A 21,533-nucleotide genomic window follows, 5' to 3' on the forward strand; every position below is an offset into this window, starting at 1 on the left:
AATTGACACCGTTTTCTGACAGTTCGAACAATAATAGTTTAAACAATAACGACGTACAACTACAGTAGGTGGCGGTAATGTAACGCTTGGATACCAACCGCCATAAAACACCAAAGAAGCAGAAGAAAAAGGAAATAAAGGTGTCATCAGGTATTATTATGCCTCATATCATAACTTGTGATTTTTCTTTTTTCTACCACAGAAGGAAAAAAAAGAAAAAGACTAAGAAGAAGAAAGAAAAGAAAAAGAAAAAAGAAAAAGACTAAGAAGAAAAAGAAAAAAGAAAAAGAAGAAGAAAAGAAAAAGACTAAAGAGACTAAACAGAAGAAAGAAAAAGAAGAAAAAGGAAAAGAAAGAAAAAGGAAAAAAGAAAGAAAGAAAAAGACTGAAAAGAAGACAAAAAAGAAGAAAAAGAAGAAGTGCAGGTGTGACCACATTTAAACACTCCTGTTGTTGCAGTTCACCTGTTGTGAGGACAGAGCAGCTGATTCAGTTCAAAAACAGCAGAAAGCAGACGACAGGAGGAAGAGGAGAGGAAGAGGAGAGGAAGAGGAGAGGAAGAGGAGAGGAAGAGGAGAGGAACAGCTGTGGCAGAGGCCATAAACCAACTGGCCACACACAGAGCAGAGCAGGGACAATCACCGGACGATAACGCTTCGGGAGCGTTGCCATGCTAACCCATGATAACCCATGATAATCCATATTTGTCTTGCTGCTGTGGCCCATAGCTAATGGGCCCATAGCTAATGCAAATTGTTGGATTGTAAACTCTGCATAACAAAACAAAATGTGTCTTACAAAGTAATGAAGTAAAGATCCCAAATTTACTTTTCACTGCAGTAAAATAAAACAAAACATGTATCTATCTGGAATATAACATTATTTGTTGCATGATTTGTAAAGAGTGATATTTTTTATATTTTATGTATTTTATTTTAATTTTATCATATTTAATTTTATTCTATTTTATTTACTTTACTTTTATTTATTTTAATGTTATTTATTTTTTTATTTTATTATATTTAAGGTGGAACGAGAAAAAAAAAGAGAAAAGCGCATTCAAACAATTTACAAAGTCCTACGTGAAGTCCAGCATTTTCTATTCGAATTTGTCCGAATGTAAAAAAAATAATAAAAAAATTCTTAAGTAAATTATCAGGTCAGCCCAGTCTTTGTTTAATTTCTGGGCCAAATGTAAAGACCCAGACACATGGCATGGGCAATATTGACCACAAAAAAGCCTCGTAACCTAAAACACTGCTTTAGCGGAAAAGCTTCTGAAACGCTCACCCATTAAAATAATCCTATTTTTAGACTAATTTGAACAAGCATCGATACAGAATTATAAAGTGGACAAAATAGGACCTTTTCTGAATAGTTTTACAATATTTTTTATCTACATCAGAACAGTATAAGACCATAATATATTTAAGAAACTACAATTATTCTGTTCTGAAAATTACGGAAAGGATAAGCCGTAATTCTATGTTCATTTATTTGTATGTATAACTGTTTACTATTTTTGTGTTTACCATGTTTATTTCTTCAATTGAAGAAAAAGAGAAAAGAAAATTAAGTTTTATTGTCATTGTGCCATCGAAAGCTGCTTTGTTTATCTGGCGTTTCTCTTTCAAATCGAGTTTGAAATTCCGGTATTGTGACAGCTCCAGTAGCTTCCCTTCAACACAAACCAGAAAAGTCACATTACATCAGATTGTATAACACGAAACGCAGAGTTTATTGTGGGAAATCTAATATCTGAGCCGGAGTCCCGACAGATCTATGGAAACGGTGATGAAGCAGAGGCCAGAAGCCACAGACCGCAGGCGAATAAAGCCAAGGTTCAGTCTTCTGTGAGCGACCGCCCGGTCACGTTACGACAACGAACAGACGGAGCGCTACGGGACGGGAGTTTGCCCGGTAGTCAAGGAAAATCAGGAGCGACTTTACGGCTCAACATGGCGCTTTAGCGGACTTTTCTCGAGCTTTGGATGGTGTCATAACTGGCATAACTATCATAACTGTCATAACTGTCATAACTGTGCTAGCTCCGAATCAACAAAGCAAGTTACTTTGTTTGTGAATTCTGTTCTTTGACAATGGCAAAAAACCTTTTAAAAAACCTGATTCGGATTCTTTGTCGTCATCGTTGTCTCATCTAGGGTTGAATTTTGACCGGTTCGTGTTTGATTGAATAATAAACCGAAATGATTACTGGATTACTCAATATACCGTATTTTCCGGACTATAAATCGCACCGGAGTATAAGTCGCACCAGCCAAAAAATGCATAATAGAGAAGAAAAAACATATACAAGTCGTACTGGAGTATGAAATGCAGTTGCAAGTGTGAAAATAACAAATAACACATACAAGTCGCTCCTGAGTATAAGTATACAAGTATGAATATAAGTATAAGTCGCACCCCGGCCAAAACTATGAAAAAAGGTGCGACTTAAAAGTCCGGAAAATACGGTAAAATGCTTGATTATTCAATGAATTCACAAATGAAAGGTTAAAAAAAAAGCCCTGCGTAGACAATCTGCTTTTCGAGACGGAGAAATTACGTTTAATCCAAATCAGAAGGGTTTATTGTCAACGAACAGAATTCACAAACGTAGGAACTTGCTTTGGTGATTTGGTGCAACATTAAACAATGATACAAACAACCGATATAAAGTCAAAAAGAGAAACAATTTAAATCTGCTATAGGATAAAGATAAAAAATAGGCTTACAAACAAGAAATGAGCAAAATGTAAAATCATGGCCTACGTACGTTACAGTTTAATCGTGAATACCAGGTAAAAGAGAATACCGTGTCTTCTTGAAACCCTCTGAATTTGCTAAATGCTTTACAATTGTGTTTGTTTTCATGTTTTATTAGCTTACGTTTGATTCATTTAGTCATGTTGCCTCATTTTATCCCCTTTTTCTGCCACAGCCTGATTCAGGACGGATCCAGATCAACCACGCTTATTTTATGTGAAAAAAATCCAAACGTGAAGCAGAGACTGTACAAAACAAAGACACCGAGCTTGTGTTGAACGACTTTGAGCCACCATTAGAAAAAAAAAAAAAAAAAAAAATCAAACTCAGGAACAGGAAATGCTTCTTCAAGTTCCGCATTAACTTTTTGGTCAAAAATTCCGCTTCCTCTTCGCTCCAAAAGTGAAACATTGACAGAGCGCAGTCACGACCTCCTTTAAATTTACGAGCTCTGCGTAAATTTGCGTTGTCCTTCATTGCGCGACGGGCGACAGTAAAGCGGCCCAGATGTCACTCAACCTTTGTGTCGGTCACTCACTTCGTTGCCTTTGTTGTCACTCAAATGGACGCTAATGTTTTTGAATGAGTCACCGGGTCCCATTTACCAGTGAACCACAGAATGTGTTACAGCTCCGATTAAAGCGGTGCATTTAGTGGGGTGAAGAGGGGCAGGGACACGATACAGCGAGGGACAAAAACAGCCAAAAAATGCATGATAGCGAAGAAAAAAACATATACAAGTCGCACTGGAGTATAAGTCACACCTCGGCCAAAACTATGAAAAAATTTGCGAGTTATAGTCCGGAAAATACGGTATACATTACTAGGAAAAGGCCGGGACAAATCTGCGTTTGTGGTTCTAAAGAAAAAGTGATCTTACAACCTGTTAAATCTGAGTTAATTGGGGTTATAACGTGTCTGACATTGGCCTAAACGTGGATAAACCGGCTTCAGACGAGGTATTAACCCAGACTAAGCGAGAACAAGCGCCAACTTTAAAGCCGAAACTGAACATGAATCAATCGCCTCAACGACCCAGCAGCGTAATTGCAGCACGAAGGCGGCAATTATCCCGTCTTTTTCCTGCATAAAAGCTGCCAATCCTGTAGTTTAGGCATCAACGAACACGATTCTTGCATTTGTTTATTAGTTTGAGGCTCAGATTTCAGTGGTCGCTCGAAACGTAAAATGTGACTCGATGCAAATCTACACGCGACACCGGTCAGGAAAAAACGCAATCGGGCGTTTTTGCATCGTGTTCAGCCCTCGAAATGAACTCAAACTGAAACACGAAGGAGGAACAAGCGCACGTCAAATCATGGACCGCAGATCTAGTCGCCCAACGTGTTCTTACGTCTTACTTCTGCTCAATAACATAAGCAGCTATTCGTGTTTCTCAGATTGTTCCCGGTGTTGATAAACCCTCGGTGCCACTGTCATTCTGTTGGGGGGAAAAGCGTGTCATTACGACGGTTGCTGCGTGACGACCGACAGGAAGCGGCGAGTTAACGAAGGAATGCAAACCGAAAGAGAGAGGGACTTTTGAATGAGCTCTGCGGTGTGAGCGCGCCGGCGTTCGCGGGTTAAAGACGCTCGAATTCCTGATCGAAACGTATCTGAAGTCCAGCGAGCGTCGAAATAAACGTGTTGCTAGTCAAGAGCAGAGGCAGACGCTCCGAGTTTTAAAGTGAACTCTGTGTTCGGGGGACAAAAAAACTAAGAAGCTAGAAGTATGGAAAAGTTGACAGACGATTCGCCGCGTACGGGCAACTTTGCGCACGTGCCAATTCATCGCGGCGGCAACAGAAAAGGACCCGGTAGCAAAGGGTTTCACCAACCTAACGGCGACGTCCTGGGAGCCCACTCGCTTGGAATACGGTCCGACGCGTTAAAATCCAGCATTATATCCGCGGGGGAAAAGAAGCGGGCAAAAGTCCGTAAAAGAAATCCCAAGAACAGATCCAGCTGGTCAAACAGTCCCGCGGTGTTGCCTCGGCGGTCGAAAGTTTCTAGTTTGGTTTTAACTCAGTCATGGGTGTTTTTTTTCCCCTCCCTCCTACCCTCTCACTCTCCTCCCTCCTTCCTTCCCTCTCACTCTCCTCCCTCCTTCCCTCTCTCTCTCTCTCCTCCCTCCCTCTCTCCTCCCTCCCTCTCTCCTCCCTCCCTCTCTCCTCCCTCCTTCCCTCCCTCTCCCTCGCTCTTAGCTGGCTCTCATTTCCGGCTGCAGTTGGAGGCGGGCGCACGAACACACATGGCTTTTGTGCATTCCTCCCACCCTGCACTGCAAAAAAAAAAAAAAAAGGTTTGAATTCAGGGCGATAGGGGCGGGACGAGACGGGAATCCCACTATTCCACACGTCAATCACTTCCATCTCTAAATACACGGTGGTGGTCTCCAACGCATGCGCTGGGGGGTCGCGAGGTGATTTTAAGATGTAATGTTAGATCTGTTTCACTGCATTTACTCTCTTTTTGAATTGAAAACAGTATCTTTGAGTGAAATTGGGTCAGATAACAGAATAAACTACAAAAATAAATTAGATATAAGATAAGATAACCTTTATTTGTCCAAAAATGGGGAAATTGCAATGTTGCAACACAGATTAGGCACAGAAACTGATTTATTTTAAAACAGATTAAAAAAAAATAAAAAACAAGTGTCTTTTTTTATATAAAAAACTACGAAAAAAGGTGTGACTTATAGTCCGGAAAAATACGGTATATATCAGGGGTGGGCAAACTACGGCCCGCGGGCCACATCCGGCCCGTTGGGCCTTTCAATCCGGCCCGCCAAGCTTGTCCAAAAAATATAAACATATAATAAAAAAAAAAAAAAAAAAAATTGGGCTGTAGGCTTTATTAGACAGTAGATGGAATGAGAAAGAAAGAAGGACATGCAGCAAATGTCGAAGTTGGGATTCAAATTCACGATACTGTGGCTGGCTGTTCATTTTACCTTTCGCCTGTAATGCCCACATTTCCCCAAGAGATGGCACTGTTCCCTCTAAACTACGCGCCTGCGCAATTGCGCACTGCTCGCACATAGTGCGCGCACACAAGAACATCTAAGAAAATAAAATTCACCACAAACGGCCACCGGGGGCAATCAAGCGGGAAGCACCAGAATTTGACACACTATTGAAGACTCTTGTGGACAGTAGAAGCACTGTACAGGGGACACGTCGTGTTCTCTATAGTTTTAGTTTCAAAACGCTATGTGTTTTATTACAATCAGAATCATATTCACTGATAAATTAGTCTTATTAGTCCCGCAGCGGCGCGGACCGCGGGCGCATTCAGAAGACTGGCGTGTCACTATTGTGTAAATGAGACTTTTTTGGCCAGACCTGACTCACGAGTCAAACGACACATGTGCATCATTATCTGTAAATATCTCATGTCACAACGTAACACTCACTCGACGAGTACGCGCTCAGGAGCAGATGATCCAGATGTGAAGACACAGGTAAAACAGCTCACACAGAGTCATCAAGGACAGAGGGGACACTAGAGACAGCTGTGATTTGTTCTAAAGCGGGTCTAAAGCAGGACTAAAGCGGATAATTTGTATATTGAGCCTTGCATTTGTTTGCTTTGTTACAAGTTACAGGTCAAATCTTGCGCGTAATTTATAGTAATTAGTTCACACAAACACACCATATGTTCCTGGCCCGGCCCCCCAGTCAAATTTTATAACCCAATGTGGCCCTCGAGTCAAAAAGTTTGCCCACCCCTGGTATATATTGTGTGTGTTCACCTTATTTCGCTCAAATAGCTTCAAACTTTGTACAGTGTGTTTTGACCCGGAACGGACAATCCCCCTCCTCACACCCTTAGCCCCTCCTCACACCTCACACCCTTAGCCCCTCCTCACACCCTTAGCCCCTCCTCACACCTCACACCCTTAGCCCCTCCTCACACCCTTAGCCCCTCCTCACACCCTTAGCCCCTCCTCACACCCTTAGCCCCTCCTCACACCCTTAGCCCCTCCTGAAACGCTTAGCCCCTCCTGAAACCCTTAGCCCCTCCTCACACCCTTAGCCCCTCCTCAAACCCTTAGCCCCTCCTGAAACCCTTAGCCCCTCCTCACACCCTTAGCCCCTCCTCACACCCTTAGCCCCTCCTGAAACGCTTAGCCCCTCCTGAAACCCTTAGCCCCTCCTCACACCCTTAGCCCCTCCTCAAACCCTTAGCCCCTCCTGAAACCCTTAGCCCCTCCTCACACCCTTAGCCCCTCCTCAAACCCTTAGCCCCTCCTGAAACCCTTAGCCCCTCCTCACACCCTTAGCCCCTCCTCAAACCCTTAGCCCCTCCTCAAACCCTTAGCCCCTCCTCACTGCTGTCTGATCTGCTGACCCCGCGCTCAGCTAAACACTGCCCAACTGCCCCGGAGTCATTGATAGTTTGGCTAATTACGCCGCAGTTGGTCAGAGGCTGCTTTGTTTTGTGGCTGAAGGACGAGTCTTTACGGCGAAACCAGCTGCTGCTCATTCAACCAGCGCTCGGGCCCGTCCGGCTCCACTTTTTTAAAAAACGCATCAAACAAGAACCAGAGACACGGGGCGCACAGTGGGAGCCCGTACAACCTGCAGCTGTTACGTCGAACCTGGACGTCAAGCGAGTGAGGTCTTGTGTACACGACCCAAACACGTCCTCACCAGTTCGCCCCCGTCGCCTACAATGACACCGCGCAATGATATTCCAGTAAATAAAGCGATCTTGACTGTGACGAGGTCTTGGACAAGCGGCCTCGGGTTTCAAAGTGCTGTATCTGCTTGGCCAGGTCTGTTGGAGCCATTGGTTTATAGTTGGTTTGCTCAAGTTAAAGGGCCTTAAAGGTTAGAGGGACAGGTTTTTATGATTTCCGTAGTACCAAATAAGTACTTCAATACAGCAAGAACGTGCTATTGGAATAGTATCCTACCCTGAGACCAAGTATCGGATTTTTTAATAAAAGAACAACACTTGTTACATACGCATTTCACGTTTCCATGTTTAATAATAATAGATCTCTGTGCGCACTGACATTTCACACACACGGCACATCAAAACTGGACCGAACTGGACCAAAGCGAGTCTTCGTTAGGACCAAACTGGAAGACAGTACTTTGTCTCTGTACATTCTACACAGGAACTCTGGCTCCCGTCATCAGCACGTTTTACCGTCTGAAGAGCGTTTTTGTCTTTTTTTTTGCATTACTTTGATGGGTTTTGTGGAAGTACGTACCAGCAGCGGGCCAGGTACATGTGCTCCTTCACGAACACCGACCCCGTGAGGAGGATGTACCAGCAGGTGGCGATGGTGTCCGGGCTGAAAGACGAAAAACAACAAAAAACGATCAAAAAGACATTTGGACGCAGATGTACTTTTCCTTCTTGTGATTCAAGCGCATTGCAGCCCGTGAAAATTAACCGTCATTTAACCCGGGAATACTTTTTACACACTTTTTAAATAATTTAGCTTTCCAAGAAACACCAGGTCTAAACCAGGTCTAAGCCAGGTCTAAGCCAGGTCTAAGCCAGGTCTAAACCAGAGCTAAACCAGGACTAAACCAGGTCTAAACCAGAGCTAAACCAGGACTAAACCAGGACTAAACCAGGTCTAAACCAGAGCTAAACCGGGTCTAAACCAGGACTAAACCAGGACAAAGCCAGGACTACACCAGGTCTAAACCAGGACTAAACCAGAGCTAAACCAGAGCTAAACCAGGACTAAACCGGGTTTAAACCGGGACTAAGCCAGGACCAAACCAGGACTAAACCAGGACAAAACCAGTTCTAAACCACGATAAAGCCAGGACTAAACCAGGTCTAAAATAAGTGCTAGAACACGACTACTGTGGTTCATAACAAGGAATTGCCCCCCCAAAAAATGACAGAAATAAGAATAAATTGGACTCAAAATTGGACAAACATTTGCACCCTTTAAGGTCTTTCAATTGACATCCAAAATGTAACTATAACTAATAACGGGAGAAAAGGAGCGTCACAGATTAGGACGTGGCGATAAAAGAAAACATGCAACAAATTTGAAACATGCCGGAATTAAGAACCATCTGCAGACCGAGCCTCGTTGACTATTTTAATCATCGTTATCTGGATTGTGCCAAAAGACCTTTGACAACAGAACAATCAGCAAAATGTCATCAAAAGGATAAAACAAAGTTATTTCATTGCTGTGTGTAGATATTTTTAATCTACAGGCCTTTAATTTGCACATTTTAATCATTATCTGGTTAAAGATAATTGTTTGACAAGTCGAATACTACAGTAATTGTCATAAATTCTTCAAGTCTAAAGCGTGCGATCAGGCACATGCAAACCGAGCGTACGTTCCAGGCTTAAACGCCGGGGCTGCGTTTTGCATCAAGACAAATGCATGCGCTGTGTGCCAAGTGCAATAGAGCCGCTCCGTAATGTGCCATTAGTGGACGGCACATTTAGCCACGCGCGAGGAGTTTAGGCAAGTAATCCTCCGTCACTTACACCGCGATTCAGAGCTGCAATACGGAGCCATACAGAGCGATAGAGCGACAGAACAACAGAGCGACAGAACGAAACGACAGATGGAACGACAGAACGACATAACTAACGACAGAACTAACGACAGAACTAACGACAGAACTAACGACAGAACTAACGACAGAACTAACGACAGAACTAACGACAGAACTAAAGAGAACTAACGACAGAACTAAAGACAGAACTAACGACAGAACTAAAGACAGAACTAAAGACAGAACTAAAGACAGAACTAACGACAGAACTAAAGACAGAACTAACGACAGAACTAAAGACAGAACTAACGACAGAACTAACGACAGAACTAAAGACAGAACTAACGACAGAACTAAAGACAGAACTAAAGACAGAACTAACGACAGAACTAACGACAGAACTAACGACAGAACTAACGACAGAACTAAAGACAGAACTAAAGACAGAACTAAAGACAGAACTAACGGCAGAACTAACGGCAGAACTAACGACAGAACTAAAGAGAACTAACGACAGAACTAAAGACAGAACTAACGACAGAACTAAAGACAGAACTAAAGACAGAACTAAAGACAGAACTAACGACAGAACTAAAGACAGAACTAACGACAGAACTAAAGACAGAACTAACGACAGAACTAACGACAGAACTAAAGACAGAACTAACGACAGAACTAAAGACAGAACTAAAGACAGAACTAACGACAGAACTAACGACAGAACTAACGACAGAACTAACGACAGAACTAACGACAGAACTAAAGACAGAACTAAAGACAGAACTAAAGACAGAACTAACGACAGAACTAACGACAGAACTAAAGACAGAACTAACGACAGAACTAACGACAGAACTAAAGACAGAACTAACGACAGAACTAAAGACAGAACTAACGACAGAACTAACGACAGAACTAACGACAGAACTAAAGACAGAACTAAAGACAGAACTAAAGACAGAACAAACGACAGAACTAACGACAGAACTAAAAGACAGAACTAACGACAGAACTAAAAGACAGAACTAACGACAGAACTAAAGACAGAACTAAAGACAGAACTAAAGACAGAACTAACGACAGAACTAACGACAGAACTAACGACAGAACTAACGACAGAACTAAAGACAGAACTAACGACAGAACTAAAAGACAGAACTAACGACAGAACTAAAAGACAGAACTAACGACAGAACTAAAAGACAGAACTAACGACAGAACTAAAAGACAGAACTAACGACAGAACTAAAGACAGAACTAACGACAGAACTAAAGACAGAACTAACGACAGAACTAAAGACAGAACGAGAGAACGACAGAACGAGAGAATGCTAGCTGGGCCGGTGACTATAGGAGCAAGGGAGGATGCCTAGAGGAAGGACAAGGAGGAAGGACAAAGAGGAAGGAGGTTAAGGAGGGTGTGAAGGAGGACGAGAAGGTAAATGCAGCAGATGATGTAGAAAAGAAGGTCAGTCGGAGCAGAGGAGGAAGAAGAGAGGGTCAGAGGAAGCAGAAGATGAAGAAGAGAAGGTCAGATGAAGCAGAAGATGAAGAAGAGAAGGTCAGATGAAGCAGAAGATGAAGAGAAGGATGAAGCAGAAGATGAAGAAGAGAAGGATGAAGCAGAAGATGAAGAAGAGAAGGATGAAGCAGAAGATGAAGAAGAGAAGGTCAGATGAACCAGAAGATGAAGAAGAGAAGGTCAGAAGAAGCAGAAAATTAAGGAGAGAGGGTCAGATGAAGCAGAAGATGCAGGGGAGAAGATCAGACAGAGCAGAAGGTGCAGAGGAGAAGGTCAGACGGGGCAGAAGGTGCAGAGGAGGTCAGAGGAACCCACTAGAACAGGATGTGGTTGGCGCCGTGTCGCTCGTATCGTGCTGACGTACACATCGACCTGAAAAAAACAAACCAAAAAAAGAACACAAGTTATAACAGGCACTTTCATGTTTATGTTTTTATTGTCATTATTATCAGTATTTATTTAATAATCTCATAAAATACAAGTAAATGTATCATATTTTTGTTTGTATACAGAATTCAGGGAGACAATATCAATATTTCATCCCAATGACGTGATTGACGTTTCACAGAAATTAATTAAGATTAACATTTGGAGACTTTGGAGGAAGAAATCATTAAAATGTTCTAGATTGATGAATTTGTGGGGAGGAGACATACATTTGTGACCTAGATACAAATAAAAAAAAGAACATTTAAGAACTGGAAGATTTAAAAAAAAAGAAAAAGATGATTTCCATTTCCTCTAGCTTTTAAATCACTTATTGTAATTGGATCTAGATTGTTTTATTTTTATACTTGTTTTACTCTGCTTGATATTATTATTTGTATGATTATTATTAGTATTATTATTAATATTAAATATGTTTTTATTATTATATTTTATTTATGATTTGTTATTATAATTTTTTCATGATTTTTTATTATATTTTATTTATTATTTTCTATTATTTTTATGTATTATTTATTTTGTAATATTTTTGTATTATTTTATTTTATTATTGGCACCAAATCCGCAGAGAAAATGTCTCGCTTGTGAAACTCTGGTCACTGACAAATGTAACAGTTATTATTCTGATTTAAGGATGTCAAGATCATTCGATTAATCGATAATCGTGATTATACAGGTCTCAACATAATCGTGACCATTTTAATCTGACCATTTTTGTCACGTTTAACTTTATTTTGACATTCAGAAAGTTCAGTTTGGTAAAGTCGGTCACAAACTTGAGAAGCAGTGAGAGTCAATTCAAAATTTCACCGTCGTTTGGTCTCACTCTTAATAAAACGTCCAATTTGACGCCGCGAGGCCCCGATTTCGATGCCTCGTTAATAGATCTTTTGCCACAGGTTATTATCTTATATATTTGGTTTGTATGTTTGCGACTGACCGCAGCTGATGTTCTCGCAGGTGGGCGAGGACGTCCATGTGATACAGGTGGGAGTAGATCGTGTGGAGGTCCTGAAACCAAACAGACACAATCATGTCATTTAAAGCGCGGCGGAATCTTTGGAACAGTGAAGAGCGGTGACGTTTTAAACAATAATCCAACGACACCGAGACAAATGCAAGAATTTCAACAAAACATTCAATCAACATAAGTGAGCCGTGTCATAACAGAGACTGAGACTGGACACGAACGCTGTGAAATCTGACCGCGAGCTGGTCACTTCAACGCTCCTCTGACCTCGTTATTTACATAGAAACGGAAAGAAAATGAGCGTGTGTTTTACGTCTGTAACTTCGACGTTTGCGGCGGATATTTACAGCCGGGACGCGTCGCATGTAAACACGCCGCGAGGAACCCGAAAAAGGGAACGCGGCTTCCCGGAGATGAGCTCATTGTTTAGAGTGTGTGTGGGTGTAAATCAAGTTGAGAGGCGTGAACGGGCCGGCGTATCACAGATATAAATATCCATCCACAGACTAAAATAGGCTTCTATCAGCGCCGGCTGTCAAACATGAAGAGGCCGATGCGGAGCGGCGAGGGCCAGCGTGCACCATTACTGTATTATCATTAACCGCATCGTCAGTGAAGGCATCGGGTCCGAGAGAAATCATGGTTCATTGTATCGTTCTTCAGGCGTCTGTTGTAACTGTGTTGGTGGAAAAAGAGTATTTCACCAGAAGTCTAAGAATCTTTAAAGTTATAGGAGACATGCACTCTGCTGCCCCCTTCAGCCCAAAACAGGTATCGAGTAGGTAAAGTCCTCCAGCGAGGTGGTCTGACCCGACTCTGACCCGACTCTGACCAGACACCGGCACCGGCACGACTCTGACCCGATACCGGCACAAGTCTGACCCGATACTGGCAAGACTCTGACCCGATACCGGCACAACTCTGACCCGATACTGGCAAGACTCTGACCCGATACCGGCACAACTCTGACCCGGCACCGACCCAACTCTGACCCGGCACCGACACGACGCGACTCTGACCCGACACTGACACGACATGACACCGACACGACACCGACACGACTCTGACCCGAGACCGACACGACGCGACTCTGACCCGACACTGACACGACTCTGACCCGAGACCGACACGACGCGACTCTGACCCGACACTGACACGACGCGACTCTGACCCGACACTGACCCGACACGACTCTGACCCGACACCGACACGACTCTGACCCGAGACCGACACGACGCGACTCTGACCCGACACTGACACGACTCTGACCCGACACGACTCTGACCCGACACCGACACGACTCTGACCCGAGACCGACACGACGCGACTCTGACCCGACACTGACACGACTCTGACCCGACACTGACACGACATGACACCGACACGACTCTGACCCGAGACCGACACGACGCGACTCTGACCCGACACGACTCTGACCCGACACTGACACGACATGACACCGACACGACTCTGACCCGAGACCGACACGACGCGACTCTGACACGACATGACACCGACACGACTCTGACCCGAGACCGACACGACGCGACTCTGACCCGACACTGACACGACTCTGACCCGACACTGACACGACATGACACCGACACGACTCTGACCCGAGACCGACACGACGCGACTCTGACCCGACACTGACACGACTCTGACCCGACACGACTCTGACCCGACACTGACACGACATGACACCGACACGACTCTGACCCGAGACCGACACGACGCGACTCTGACACGACATGACACCGACACGACTCTGACCCGAGACCGACACGACGCGACTCTGACCCGACACTGACACGACTCTGACCCGAGACCGACACGACGCGACTCTGACCCGACACTGACACGACGCGACTCTGACCCGACACTGACACGACTCTGACCCGACACGACTCTGACCCGACACTGACACGACACCGACACGACTCTGACCCGAGACCGACACGACGCGACTCTGACCCGACACTGACACGACTCTGACCCGACACGACTCTGACCCGACACCGACACGACTCTGACCCGAGACCGACACGACGCGACTCTGACCCGACACTGACACGACTCTGACCCGACACGACTCTGACCCGACACCGACACGACTCTGACCCGAGACCGACACGACGCGACTCTGACCCGACACTGACACGACTCTGACCCGACACTGACACGACATGACACCGACACGACTCTGACCCGAGACCGACACGACGCGACTCTGACCCGACACGACTCTGACCCGACACTGACACGACATGACACCGACACGACTCTGACCCGAGACCGACACGACGCGACTCTGACACGACATGACACCGACACGACTCTGACCCGAGACCGACACGACGCGACTCTGACCCGACACTGACACGACTCTGACCCGACACTGACACGACACGACACCGACACGACTCTGACCCGAGACCGACACGACGCGACTCTGACCCGACACTGACACGACTCTGACCCGACACGACTCTGACCCGACACTGACACGACATGACACCGACACGACTCTGACCCGAGACCGACACGACGCGACTCTGACACGACATGACACCGACACGACTCTGACCCGAGACCGACACGACGCGACTCTGACCCGACACTGACACGACTCTGACCCGACACGACTCTGACCCGACACTGACACGACATGACACCGACACGACTCTGACCCGAGACCGACACGACGCGACTCTGACACGACATGACACCGACACGACTCTGACCCGAGACCGACCAGAGACCGACCCGACTCGAAAATTTCCTACCAAACTCATCTAACGGCACAACTTTCTTATTTGACAAATGAAAATATACTGTGTGAGGGCACATTTATTTTTCTGAATTAATGTTTAGAATGTAAAAAAAAGTTGTTTATTTTGTGTAAATTATTCATAAAATGGAAGGAGTGTGACTGGTGTGGTGTCACTTCCTGTCATTCTCTTCCAATTTTTCAACTTTTCTCCATAAATACCTGCTCAATTGGTGTAAAACTATAAATCATACGTACAACAGCAATAAATACACCAAAAAAGTCAGAATTAGAAAATGGTAAAAACCCGTCATACGTCAAGTTAAGTATATCGTTTGATGAAAAGATACAAAAAGATCTGGAACTTGTCGTGTTGCAATCAAGGCAATAAAGTTATAGTTTTGTAGTTTTCTGGTTAACTTTACAGCTTCGTTACAGACATCACAACAGACCAGCAAAACTTTTCAAAATAACTACAAAATGTTCCCTGTGTTTTCGAACAATCCGGCTCACATTCACAGAGAAGTCGAGTGAGGAAATGAAATCGGACACACACACAAACTCATTTTAAAATCGCAGAGCAGACCGTAGCTCCTCCGCGTTTCCACAAACTCGACCCGAACACACCGCATTGACCTTGAATCTAGATCTGATCTTGATATTTACAGAAAAATGTCACGGCTGCTTCTCATTGACATTTCCTGCCGCTCTCCCGGTAAAAGCGCCGAAGTTTTCAGCTCGTCCTTGTTTGTCATTCCGGACACTTCAAGGTGCAAGGTCAAAAGGCAACAAAAATGAATCGCAGCCGAAGCAGAAAATCCACTGTACGATTCTTATGATAGTTTAGCTAAAAACTAATTGCACATCTCGCAAAACTGTGTGTGAAACTTTGCATTGATTTTAAATACCGTTGAGCATTATTTTGTGGTGAAATTAGTTGATCTGGACGTCCACGATTTGACGTCGATCATATTTCTTGCGAGTTGGCAGCCTGCCATGCCAAAACCCTTCAGCGAGAACACTGCAAATTGCCCATTATTCACAGGGAAATGCAGACTGGGGAAACAGCGCCACCAGGAGGCCAACCACTATCACAGGACTTTTTGGGACCATCCTGTTGCTCGGGGATATTGCACTGAAATCCACAAAGACAATTTTGAGCATTGCCGTTCCATTTGATTTCAGAACAATGTATTTGGGGCTTAAAACTGCTGCCATGGATACAGTAAATGGATACTTTTGGCGCAAACTCCTGTCTGCAAAAAATATATGACTCAAACTGCACCGACGATCAGGGACTGGACATTACAACTGACGGAATATACGGAATATGGAGAGGATTTCATTTGGACTTGATGTGAAACAGGACAAATTTGACAGATGTTGGACATTTTGTGCCTTGAGATTATCTTTTGACACATGCTCTGGTTTTAGAAATAACAGCAGACTAGTCGACTACTAAAATACTAGTGAGTCCTGTCTGAGACACTTTGCATGTAGAAAAAGAAAAGGTAAAAAAAATGCTCTTACAGTTCCATTTTCTGCAGTGTCGTGTGTTCCAATGAAGCCAAGTGTCCTTCTTTAAGACCAATATTGGCCAAAAAATGTACAAAAATAATAATCGGGACAATTTTAGAAGCCAAATTAAGTATTTTTAGTTCAATCTATTATCCAAAAAATAGCCCTAAATTTAAATAACTGGGGAAAAGGGCCGTGGCCAAGTTGGCTGCCAATTCAGAACACATTTTTGGGGGGAAACGATCAAAATCTGCTCCACATATCGGTTGATCGCTACACTTCCTTCGCGTTGTCCGTCCCAAAGTCATGTCCTCGCTCTAATGATCCATTCGCTGGTCAGTTCGGGTCAGACACGACCGCCGCATTCTCCTCGGTGACCTCTGAACTTTAACTCCTCCTCCCCCTACACCCCCGAGTGAGACGAGGATGAGATCCATTATGTCTTCAGCTAAAGTCACGTGATGCCAAGGAATCCAGACACAATCAGCTCAAAATTATAACGTTTTCAGACGCTCTGCTGTAGGATATGGGATGTTTTAAGTAAGAAACGCCCAAATCGATGAAAAATAAGTATTTTAGGAGAAATGTCTTCAATTTTACCACGTTCCAGAGCATTTCAAAATTCAAGGGAGGAGGTCTGAAGCGCCACGGACAAATGACATTGCCGTTGGGAATAACTTCAAGTAGCCAAATGTGTTAAATCAGTTTTAATATTGTGTATTTGTATGGTCCTTGTGTGGGAAACCCTGGCCTAAACAGGTAAGCAGGTTTTCAGATGAAATTATTTACTTATTTACTTATATTTGGTAATTGTGACCATTCAAATTGTAATTTAGATTTTTACTGCAATCTTATAGCCTCGATGACCAGGTCCATATTTTTCCCACCAAAGTCGCACCTTTGTTCGTAGTTTGTCCGGGGTGCGACTTATACTCGGCTTAGATTCTAAGCGACGCAGAAGAAGAATCTGCACTTCCTCTACCTCTGGAGTTTGTGGAGTTGTTTAGAAGTGACACAGAGGAAGAAGAATTCAATGGATTTAGTGATTTGGGGTAATACTGATGCTTTGGTAAACTTGTTAGCATGTTCTTTATGCTATAGTTATCTGAATAACTCTTAATATGTTACGTTAACATACCAGACACTTACCACAGTTCTGTCTGTGCGTCATGTAGCTGGAGGTGTTAGCGTTAGCATACGTACACCTATTCACCATGTTCTCTCATCTGTTATTATTTAAATTGCATTTCAGGATTTTATCAAATAAATTTCCCCCAAAAATGCAACTTATATAGGTTTTTTTCTTCCCAATTATGCATTTTTTTGGCTGGTGCGACTTATAATCCGGAAAATACGATAAATAGTGAAAGAGTGCAAACTGTCTGATGGCGTACGCTGGAACAAAAACAGCACGAGTATCTGAAGAACTGTCAGCAGCTTTTTTTTTGCCGCAAAAGAGAAGGGTAAAAAAAAAACTCTGAACTCTGAACGCTGCACTATCGAAAGTCTTCTCATGCAGCTCGGTAACATCACATCCAAAGAGAGAAAAGCTTCAAACAATGTGGTACTTGATTTTCTGACTATTTCTCTTAAAAATCCTATTAACTTGATCTTTTTAGCTTGCTTACTTTCACGGTGTCAGATTTGTCATGGTACTTTTAGTGTTGTGTGACTTCCATTGTTTGTTGGTGCGCTCATCTTTTAATAAACTAAACTAATCTTTATTTGACCAAGCAGTTATTTCCTCGATTAGTCAACTAGTCAAATGATTATTTCTATTTTAAATATATTATAAAGGTTGAAAAATGGTGACCGAAAGCATCTGGACGGAGAAGATTTACATATAAAGTGTATTATTTACCGTCTTTGCCATTAAATTGTCTATACGTATGTGTTTGAGTCCAGATCACGATTACAATCATCACCTTAAGACTCTTTTTTGTAGACGACCAACAACTTTGTAGGTTACCAAGCCTCATCGTCTGCCTCCGTCTCAGTTTCGCTTTTCATGTCAAAATGATGAAAATGAAAAATAGTGATTGCTACGCCTGAGTGAGACCTTCTGACTTTAGTGAACGTAGCGCTGCTGCCACCTGCTGGTTGTAAAAGCCTTATGTTGAGTGATACATGAATGAGAACAGCTCCGTTCTGCCTGTGCAAGAGCAAATGTTAGGAAATGAGGCGGGCGAGTTTGTCGAGGATGTGTAAACGTGCGAGTCTCTCCGACATGACGCGACACGACGCTCTGAGTGGGTGAACTATGCGGCTGACTCACGCCGACACATGTGCAGGCAACGCAGCGGCTCGCGCTGCAAGTGACAGTGGTGGTGGTGGTAGTAGTAGGTTCTTTTTATTTATTTAGTTAGTTAATTAGCTATTCATTATTATAATTAGCTATTTGTTATTATTCATTTTTGTATTATTATTTATCTATTTTAGTAAGCTAATTATAATAATAAATAGTGAATTGACTAACAATTTATTATTATTATTATTTTTGTTTTATTTAGTTTGTTAGCTAATTGACTATATAGTAATTTATTATTAGAGTGACTAATATTATAATATTTTATTATTACTATATTTCTTAAAAGGTGGAATGGACGATTTTTTTCAGCAAATTTTTTATCATATTTCCTCGTGGCGTGGATAAATCATTTGTCCTGCAACGTATCAATCATAAAACGCACCTACCGCTCACCTGCAGCCGCGTGCGGTTCGTGCTCACGTTTCCGCGTGCCTAAGCGCATGGATCTATCATAATATAGTTCCCTCAGTGTACGGGGCAAAATGAAGACGAGAAAGAAGTGGACAGAAATCTACGGGAGACGAGCGATGCGATGCGCTCTGTCGCGCTAATAAACAAACTCACATGTGTGTTGTATCAGTCCGCACAGGGGAGTGCGCCTGCGTTCTCAAATCGCCGAAAAATCGTCCATTGCGCCTTTAAGGAGTACTTATTACTATTTTTTTAAATTAATTTAGTTAGTTAGCTATTTAGTTATTTCTTATTAGTATGATTATAATTATTTATTTATTTAATCAGTTATTTAGTTACTATGTAATTATTTCGTTATTTCGTTTTTTCTTATTAGTGTTAATATTATATTCATTTAGTTGGTTAGTTGGTTATTTTTCTTTTTTGTGTCAGTGTGAAAATAACAAATAATATCACATATAAGTCGCACCTCGGCCAAAACCCTGAAAAAAGGTGCGGAGTCGACGATTATTATCGCAATGACGGAGGAGTTGCGATAAATTGACTAACTTGGGTCAGACCGACGCAACACTCGACGCACACACATGCTGGCTGTGTATTTTCCCATGAACCTCTCTGATGCAGATGTGCGCTCGGTGCTGCCCACTCCTGGCCACATCAGAATGTGCAGAATTCAGAAGACGAGACACATTGTGGACATGGACAAGCACTTCATTCACGACTGGGATAAACAGACTTCAGCGCCGCAGATTACGCTCACGTTTGTAAATTTTTACATCAGACATCGAGGCTGCGTCAATAAAGGGACATAAGACGTTGCCCGGGCAACATGGGCATCGCATGAAAACAAACAACAGCTGGAGCGATCGGCCGAGGGCATTTTCGCATCAAGCACAAGAAACTTAGTCAGTTTCCACGATTTGGGACAAAAATACAGAATTGCGATTTTTATGACAAACATTGCGATTGCGGTTGGATTCGCAATTCATGTTTTGGTTGGATTTGGTTCAAAGTTTTCACATTGTTGAACCAGATTTACTGGTTTGGTCCAGGTTAAATCCATAACTAACTTAGTCCATGGTTTAATCCTGGTTCAGTTCCCGTTTAGCCTCGTTTGGTCCTGGTTTAGTTGTGATTTAATCCTGATTTAGTCCTGGATTTGTCCTGAATTAATCATGGATTTGGCCATGAACCTTAGTTTCATTCTGGTTTGGCCCTTTCAGGTCTGTCCTGGTTTAGTTTGATGTAGAACATGACCAAGTTCATGCTTTGTTGGCTCCATCCCGGCTTGGCTCAGTCCTGGCTCAGTTCTGGGTCCTGGCTCAGTCTTGGCTCAGTCCTGGCTCAGTCCTGGGTCCTGGCTCAGTCCTGGCTCAGTCCTGGCTCAGTCAGGGTTAGCCACAAATCATTGGATGGATAACTCAGAGGAGAAAATACAGTATGAGAAAGCGTTAATAATTGAAGACCAATATACAGTAAGTGGTTGTTTAAAATACATACTGTAAATCCTGTATTTTAGTGAATGGAAGGAGGAGAGTCGCGAGCCGCCCTGGCCTCGAACGCCAAACCAAACAGGCCCTTGAACGCCACACACAGAATGGAAAATGTGAGGTCTGAAACATGAACCCAGCTTTTCCTGAACGCAGCGAAATGAAGGACGTCCACATTTGGGTTTAAAAAGATTTCAGTTCAGAGGGAAATGGGCAGTTGAGAGAGTGACATAATCAGGACGACTTAGAACAGACATGGAAGACATCAATATTTCAAAGGGCCACACACTCAATAATTTGTTAGAGACGAGTCAACATAGATAAATGGGGGAAACATCTTGAATTTAAAGATCTCAATTTGAAACTTTTGCTGAGATTTAGATGTAAGAAAAAAAATGTATTAAAAGTTTTTCATCAAGTTATGTTTTCAAATATAAGAAAAATGGCCAAAACCCATTTCCAAATCCCATAAAAACCTATAGACGCAAATGTATTAAATTCAATAATAAACATAACTACGTGCGGATTGTACAATTGTGTCGTTTATACATTTTTGTTTGTCGAGCGAAAGCTGACCAAAAATAAAGGCAAAAAAACCCAAAAAAGTAGTCTTCCGCCTCAAAAAGACACATCTGATGCACTGAGGACAAACTTGGGCACACAGAGAGTGGAGCTACTTTGAAAAAAGATCGACGAGGATTAAAAAAAACACCGGAAACAACCACAAGTATGAACAGTTCTTTAGCACAAAATGGAGGAAAATCAAATGAGACACAAGCCTCAACTCATCATTTGAGTCAAGAAAACATACAATTACCAACTTGTGGCTAAGCC

General features: G+C 43.0%; 1 protein-coding gene across 2 annotated transcripts in view; it reads right to left on the minus strand.

The window, feature by feature from the left end:
• The window catches only part of rapgef6 (Rap guanine nucleotide exchange factor (GEF) 6), a 180,399-nt gene that overhangs the window by 132,940 nt on the left and 25,926 nt on the right, over window positions 1-21,533 (minus strand). For both annotated transcript variants that reach the window (XM_072446055.1, XM_072446054.1), the window contains exons 2-4: window positions 12,173-12,243; window positions 11,101-11,157; window positions 7,994-8,077 (exon numbers count right to left, since the gene is read on the minus strand). In XM_072446055.1, coding sequence (XP_072302156.1) covers window positions 7,994-8,077; window positions 11,101-11,157; window positions 12,173-12,243 — 212 coding nt within the window. The remainder of the gene's footprint in view (window positions 1-7,993; window positions 8,078-11,100; window positions 11,158-12,172; window positions 12,244-21,533) is intronic.

Source organism: Eucyclogobius newberryi, unplaced genomic scaffold (genome assembly GCF_026437365.1).
Source record: "Eucyclogobius newberryi isolate DKJ021-1_F unplaced genomic scaffold, fEucNew1.0.hap1 SCAF_15, whole genome shotgun sequence".
Lineage (NCBI taxonomy): Eukaryota > Metazoa > Chordata > Actinopteri > Gobiiformes > Gobiidae > Eucyclogobius > Eucyclogobius newberryi.